Source organism: Arvicola amphibius, chromosome 13, assembly GCF_903992535.2.
Source record: "Arvicola amphibius chromosome 13, mArvAmp1.2, whole genome shotgun sequence".
Lineage (NCBI taxonomy): Eukaryota > Metazoa > Chordata > Mammalia > Rodentia > Cricetidae > Arvicola > Arvicola amphibius.
The window spans coordinates 57,772,805-57,780,073 of record NC_052059.1 but is presented as its reverse complement, the minus strand read 5'-3'; the positions used below and the strand labels follow the sequence as shown (position 1 = coordinate 57,780,073).

The window sequence follows — 7,269 nt, the reverse complement described above, 5'->3', positions numbered from 1 at the left end:
CTCTGTCTTCCCAATCAACTGGACCAATGATGCTTTTCCTCTCCTTTTGTCCATATGACCAAGAGAAAGACAAAAGTTCACCCTGAGGACCAAGATGAGAGACAGCACAGCTCGGCTTTAGGCATGTCAGAAGGCAGGCACTACACAGTGGGACAATTACCTACGATCTGGGCAAAAGCCTTGCAGGAGCTTTAGACAAGATGTGAGTATGGACATGGGGCGAGCAGAGAACATAAGTGAGACATTGGCCTTCCTAGCACAGAGTTGGTCGCTGAGATAAAAACCAGTCTTTTGATTCTGCAAAGAGACCTTTATTAAGATGCTGGCTTCTGTCCTAGGGCAGTCCTGGACTAAGCTGTAGGGAAGATGGTGAGTCAGGGAGGGGTCTGGTTTGCTCTGTAGTTAGCTGCGTTTCATCGTTTTCTTTATCCAGGATAGGAAACTTGACACTTTGGTGAAGACTCTTGGAGCTGAACCATCAGCACGTCCATAGGAGACGATGCCCGCTGCTGCTTTTTTACACACGAGAGGTCCTCCAGAATCCCCCTGTGAATGGAGAAAGGTCACAGAGGACTGAGCTGTTGCTTACCCTAGTCCCAACCGCTCTCTCATGCCAAGGCTCCTCTCTGAGGAGTATGACTTGTGTGCTCTGCTTGTGGGACATCAGAGGGCAGGCCTGGGGCCGCTGGACTTCCCACTCTGATGTGGACAGGGTTACTGCTTCACATCCACCACAACCAGGCCTCTGCCCTTTCACCTGCGCTGTGATCCACTCCCTATGAAGGTGTGTGGGACCCTCGGCTCCAGGCTATTGTTTAAGAACATGGGGACATGTGAGTGAGACTGATGTCAGCATAGAGGACCAGAACGGTGACAAATGTGGGTGCCTGCTCTGAGGAGACCCCGGCTTGTGGTAATGACACACACACACAGGGAGCACTGCTTTGTAAAGCCTAGGCCTGGGAGTCAGGAGGACTGTGCACTCCTGTTTTATACCAACTGTCTTCACCAAGGCTCCTTGTTAGCTCTGAGGGCCTAGTTAGTTACTGGTTACTGCTGTTCCCATGGAGAAAGATCAAAACAAAGAGTCCCTCGAAACTTACTCTCTGGGTTTCAGATTGCTTTTCCCTCCCACAGAACACAAAGAGGATGAAAATCAAACTTACCATAAAGGAAGCTCTCTTGATCTTTGGGTCCCCCACACACATCTCAATGGCTTTGTTGTAACCGTCTGGATACTTGGATTCACAGTCCTGATCCTTCTGGATTGTCAGCTCCACTTCGTGTAGGGTATTTGGGAATTTACCCTTTGGTGCCAACTGTCCCCAACCAGCCACATAGCACATGTCCCCTGGCTTCACATGGACCTTGCTACTGGGCAGGTTGAGGGGGCTCACAGCTTTAGTCCTCTTGGCCTTCCTCTCCAGCTGAAAAAGAAGAGGCAGGAGACAGCAGCTCAGTCAGGAGCCTGCTGGCTTGGGACACTTTAAAAACCATGATGGAAGAGAGGAAAGAAACAGGATGAGAGCAGGAGGGGAGGGGCAATCCCTGCAGCAAGCAGAGCTCAGAGAGCTGTGGGGGCAGTTCTCACCTTTAAGAGCATGATGTCATTGGAAATATCATTAGGATTGTAGTCTGGGTGTGGGATGGCATCTGCCACAGCGAGAATCTGTTGGGTCTCCTCCTGGATGCTGATGTCGTGGGCTCCTAGAGTGACTCTCATTGAGCTGCAGAGAGCAGGGTGCAGGTGAGAGATGTGGAGTGAGAGAGGACACAGTGCAGGAGCTGCAAGAGGCTGGGTGGGCAGGGTGGGGCTCTAGCTGAGGGGACTTGAGACAGGAGCATCTCAGGGTTTGACCTGCTCCTCTTTACTTCATAAGGACATTAAACTACTGGGGATATTTTTCCTTCTCAGCAATATTCCCAAGTTCACATTACCTCTTAATGCACACTTTCAACCTCAGCCGCTGCTTTAGTCTGACCAGTGTGGTTGCTTTCAACTGCTGCCTCTGACCTCTCACCCTTTGACCTCAATGTTATCCTGTTGTCAGACTTCCATTGTCACAGCCCTGCCCTCTAGTGAGCTCTCACAGGAGAAGCCACAAGTAGAGGATGGAAACTCCTATTGGGGTCTCAGAAAGCATGGGCCAGCAGCTTCTCCTCACCTTCCCATGCAGTGAGCAGCTGTCAGCACGAAGTTGTCTTTCACCAGGAAGCCTCCACAGCGATACCTTTTCCCATCATCTTTCACAAATTCAATAAATGCCATGTAGGGGCGGGAGTGGGGCTTGACCTCATGGCCCCCGATGATCTCCTCTGAAAGGAAAGGCTATATGGAGCATCTGGAAGCAGCAAATGAGATGAGGAGGGAAGATGTTTGAGTGGTAAGGGGGTCAGATCTGCAGTTCCCCAAACTGTTAAGGACAGAATCCTTTGTACATTGAACAATATTTGCTGAATCCTAAGCCTCAGTGCCCTGTTCTGAGAAGGGGTGGTAGGACTTGCCCTCCAGTCCCTACTTTCAAATACATGGAGGGACAAAAGCTCTATCTTCATGATGCCAGTGACCTAGCAGACGATGGGTGGCGTCCCTTGAGCCTTTCTTTGCTACTGAGTCTCCCCAACCCCTAATGTACCGGCGGGTACCGGCGTGTACCGGCGGTCAGAGGGGTTTGGAAATAACCAAAATAGTCCTTTTATAATAAATCAGTTTTAATAAAAGGGGAAATAAGGGAACTTACAGAACCAAGGGTCCAGCGGAGCAGAAGGTAACGCGGGGGATAGCAAACGGGGCTCCTTCTGGCACCCCGATCCTTTTTAAGGGTATCCTACTCCCCTGGGGCAGCCACGCCCCTGAACGCAGGGATTGGGCCAGCTGCCCCAACACCCTAATATGTTCGTTGTTGTAATTTTCTTACTGTTTACCCCCAAGTGCTATGGAGGGCGGTTTTCTAAAATTCTCTTATCCTGATGCCCACCATATCTTTTATTTTCACTGAATGATTAGCTGCATTAATGAATGGCTACTACTTACCTTTACGGATACTGGTTCAGAACTCATGGGATCCAGAACCTGGGAGACATTAGAGGAGTGTTCTGGCAAAGATGGGAATAGATGGTAACCACAAAGAAGTGGAGAGGCCAAGCAAAACCAGACTGCAAAAGTAGTGGAGTGTGCAATGCTGGCAACTTGTCACCCTGGGCCTCTTTCTTCAGCAGCCTAAGCTTGAAGGTTACTAAATGATGCTAATATTCTTGAGTTGGTGGCCTTACCACCATTGCTGGCTGATTGTTAAAGCTGCCCCTGGTCTGGGTTCACGTGGTTAATATACTTTTTAGTATTATTGCATTCTCTGCTACTTCTCCTTTTAGGGATGATCCACTCTCCAGGAGACAAAAAGAGCAGGGAGAAGCTAGTGCCCACCTTGTCTTCTAAGACATTTACCTTCTCCAGACCTAGTTGAGGATCTAGCCAGGTCTGAGTTTGGAATGGGACCTGAGGTTCAGAAAACTCCTGGTTCAGTGCAGGAAGTTCTTGACTAGAGCTGGGCAGAAACTCCACAGAGATATTATGGGATGGCACCTCTACAACCGGGGTGTTCACTCACCTGCACCAGCTCCAAGCGGCAGAAGAAAGGTCAGGAGAATCAGGACTGCTGCCATCTTCTTAGGAGGCTGCTCAGGTTGGAGAAGGGCACAGTGGACACAGCCCTTGAAGGACGAAGGAGGTGAGCGCTCAGTGATCTCACAGGCCTTTTAAACCTGTGCACCTCTGCTCTGATTGGCTACAGTACTTAAGGACATTTTCTGGTTTGGGTAAAAATGTCAGTATCACCACACTGACATGAGCTAAGCTAAAGACCAAGAGAGCAGAGGGTGTGGAGGCTGTGGTTGAGGGGGCCCTGAGACCCCAGGAAGTACACGGTGATTACAGTGAGCCAAAATATGTTCTTTCTTACTTCTTACATCCTTTTGCATTCTGGTAAGATCTCTTTTGGTTTCTTTGGTTTCCATTTTAAATAATACAGACAACCAGTTTCCCATGAAACAGTTATAGCACTACAAATACACAGACAAAGTTGTATAGTATTTAGTGACGTTTTCAGCACATCATCTCATTAATCTCTCAGACTTCTGATCACACTGTGCTACCAGCAGCTGAAATAGTCTGGTGAATTCATCTTAACTCAGTTTGACTCTCTTAAACTGCTAGGATGTCAAAGAGATATTTCAATGTTTTCCCTGTGGCCAATGTCTTACATACATAATTAAGTATAATAACCAATCACAGTGACATGTACCGGTTACCTTTTTACTGTGTATTGACATTTATCCCTAAGCAAGAGCTTCAGGATTGAATTTAAAGGTTAGTAAGATAAGTTCAGCCCTGGTTTTCCTGCTGAGGACAGCAGTGGTACTTTCTGCAAAACTGCCCGGGATTTTCTGTAGATAAATGAGGACCTTGGTAAGATCTTGAGTGATTATTTAGTGGACTAGTGCAGCGCCAGCGCGGGCTGGAACCAAGAATCTCGGCGGAGGGAGTCCGGATTGAATGAATGCACAGAGCATGAGGTTGAGGTGGAACGGCTTCTTTATTGTCCTGCTGGGGCTGGCTTTTATACCATGGCACCAAATGGGGGGAGGGGATTGCAAAGGGACTGTAACCTGACTCTGGCAGGGATCAAGGAACGGTCACCATGCACTCAAAATTCCTTCCTTCCTCCGCTCCAGAAGAGGGAATTTATTATATTTTCTTTGCAGATAAGCACCTCAAATGGGGGCAGGGATCTCATAACTTGGGGCTGCAGTTCCCACAGACTAGATCTGGAAGTGAAACAGACAGGGATCCAGCCCTTGAAAAGGCTAATTTTGACTGGAGTGAGTTGAGGATCTGAGCTTAAAACACAAAATGGCTAGAGCTATGTGAGATCAGGCTGGCCTTGCCCTAGCAACAGGTGTGTGTGTGTGTGTGTGTGTGTGTGTGTGTCTAAGCACGCATATCCAGATAACCACAGAGCAACCAAGTTCTGCTTAACCCCCACAGATTTATGTTCTTCAAATATTTTTGAATTTTTTTCTTTCGTACTTTGTATCCATAGAAACTTTCTTATCCCAGTTCTGAACTTTAGTTCTGATATTAATTAGATCAAAATTAATCATCCAGTCCATATGCTGTAACCTTTTGGCATTTCTGGACCACAGTGAAGGAATAACGGCTTTGGGCTGCACATTACTATAAAAGCTATATTGAAAATGGATAATTACTCCCTAAAAAGGACCCATATATAAATGACACAATATCTGCACATACAGGTATGCAACAGAATCCTTACAGAATATAGTAATCTTAATTGTATGGTACCCATGTGGAGGGAATATTTTGAAACTATGAAGCAGGCTTCAATGTGGTGATATCTAATAAAGAAATTAAATATAACTAAATAGTGGGATAGATTTTAGTATGCTTTCATCCTAAAAGTAAAGAGAGCAGTGGTGGTACACCCCTTTAATCCCAGCATTCGACAAGCAAAGGCAGACATATCTCTGTCAGGTCAAAGCCAGATGGTCTACAGAGTGAGTTCCAGGACACACAAGGCTACACGGAGAAACCCGGTCTCCAAAAAAGAACAAAGGAAAGAGCAAACAAACAAAAATAGTGAATGAGGACAACACAAACTTTGTGGGTCATTTGACATTGCTTTTGAAAAATAAATGGACTTGTTAAACACAACTGGCTTGATGGACAGAGCTCCAATCTCAGTGAATTCCTAAGATGTGTTGTGATATGTTGATTCTAATTTTACTGTTAGTGTGCTTAACACTTTGAATTAATAGAAAAAATAAAATATAGTCATACCATCAGCCATTATCCCTCTAGCTCCTCCCAGGTTGCTCCATCTCCTTCAGATTCAAGGCCTCTTAATCTATAGTTATCATTCTCCCTCTTTCTATCAACATACGAGGAGATAAAAATACTAATCCAGCTGATAGAGTTGGTTTATTATTGCTTGAATTACATTTTTCTTTTAGGTCTGACCTCTTGGGATTGGATAACCATTAGAGAGGCTCATCTTTGGGGAAGATTGTTTCTCCCTCTCTCAGCACTTTATAATTGCCTGTTGCTTTTCATCTTGGGATGGGGCCCTTGCTTTTCCCCAAACACTTTAGAATCTCAACTGGTGTTGTCATTGTCCAGGTCTTATATGAACAGTCATATTGCTGAGATTTCACAGGTGTAGTTCCCTTTCATATCTAGAAGATATTTATTTACATCAAGGATTTTATTTTATTTTTTTTGTCAACATGTCAAAAAACCTTTATTCCTTTGTACAGCCTCATGCTTTCTTGCCAGCTGCCTTTGAAGAAGGCGCTTTCTGGGCTGGGGTCTTTTGACCCTTCTGACCTTTAGCGGGAGGTGCTGCCTTCTGGCCTGAAGCCTTCTGGCCTGCAGCCTTCTTAGCAGGTCCTGTCGCCTTCTTGGGTGGAACTTTACCCTTAGAAGCAGCTGCTGCTGCAGCCGCAGCTGCAATGGTAGCCTTAGCAACAGGCACCTTTTTGGGAGAGGCTTTCAGGATAGCTGCTCTCTGTAGTTTCTTGACTTCAGTCTTGATGATTCTGTTCCTCATTTTCTTTGCCTTCATGACTTTGAAACGATCAAAATCTGTCATCTTGGCTTTCCTTTCCCTGGCATCAATCTTCTTGGCCCATCTTGTGGCTGCCCATTTTGTATTGATATCTGCCTTCTCCCAAGCTTTTCGTACATACTTCTGTCGGGCACTGTGTGGGAACTTGAGGATGAAGTCAGTGAGCTGCATGCATTTGAAAGGCATGGCCTGTCTCCTCACCCGAGTGCAAGGGCCATCCACCAGAGCCCGGTTCTGATCAATAACATCTACAATCGCGACCAGCTTTCCAGCATGAGGCCCAAAGGAGACGTAGGCCACCCGGCCAACCTCCACGAAGCGTCGGAACACCATGTCGATGGCATTCAGCGAGAAGGAAGAGGGCCCCTACATCAAGGATTTTAACTATTGATTATGTGTATGTGTCTGTGTTTGGGTTTGGCATGTACTTGTGAGTACACACACCACTGGAGGCCAGAGGAGCTGAGGTTACAAGTGTTATGAGACATTCAACATGGGTGCTCAGAACTGAACTTGGGTCCTCTGCAAGAGCAGTCTCTACCGTTAAGACTTCTGAGCTATCTCTCCAGGCCTGCATGCTCAGTTCATGAGACCTGTGAGTCATAAATGTAGATGCTATGAAATG

General features: G+C 46.4%; 2 protein-coding genes across 4 annotated transcripts; both read right to left on the bottom strand.

The window, feature by feature from the left end:
* Positions 1–299: 299 nt before the first annotated feature.
* LOC119800118 (granzyme C-like) lies at positions 300–3,663 on the bottom strand. 3 transcript variants are annotated; one of them, XM_038310181.1, is made up of 5 exons: positions 3,609–3,663; positions 2,166–2,316; positions 1,592–1,727; positions 1,167–1,427; positions 300–546 (listed from the first exon to the last, which is right to left on the bottom strand). In XM_038310181.1, the coding sequence occupies exons 1-5, from the start codon at positions 3,661–3,663 to the stop codon at positions 403–405; spliced, it is 747 nt and encodes a 248-aa protein (XP_038166109.1). In that variant the 3' UTR covers positions 300–402. The 3 variants fall into 3 exon arrangements, with proteins under 3 accessions (XP_038166109.1, XP_038166110.1, XP_038166111.1); XM_038310182.1 differs by having other exon boundaries at positions 1,362–1,427; XM_038310183.1 differs by lacking the exon at positions 1,167–1,427.
* A 2,632-nt stretch (positions 3,664–6,295) lies between these two features.
* LOC119800389 (60S ribosomal protein L14-like) lies at positions 6,296–6,977 on the bottom strand. Its single transcript, XM_038310553.1, has one exon. The coding sequence runs from the start codon at positions 6,975–6,977 to the stop codon at positions 6,336–6,338; it is 642 nt and encodes a 213-aa protein (XP_038166481.1). The 3' UTR covers positions 6,296–6,335.
* Positions 6,978–7,269: the final 292 nt, after the last annotated feature.

What these genes read in the sequence shown, in the direction of transcription:
- LOC119800118 (XM_038310181.1), bottom strand. Translation starts at nt 3,663, where the DNA reads ATGGCAGCAGTCCTGATTCTCCTGACCTTTCTTCTGCCGCTTGGAGCT. An exon ending in GCTGCTCACTGCATGGGAAG is followed by an intron (nt 1,728 to 2,165) that starts GTGAGGAGAAGC and finishes TGCTCTCTGCAG; the next exon opens with CTCAATGAGAGTCACTCTAG. An exon ending in ATGACATCATGCTCTTAAAG is followed by an intron (nt 1,428 to 1,591) that starts GTGAGAACTGCC and finishes CTTCTTTTTCAG; the next exon opens with CTGGAGAGGAAGGCCAAGAG.
- LOC119800389 (XM_038310553.1), bottom strand. Translation starts at nt 6,977, where the DNA reads ATGGTGTTCCGACGCTTCGTGGAGGTTGGCCGGGTGGCCTACGTCTCC.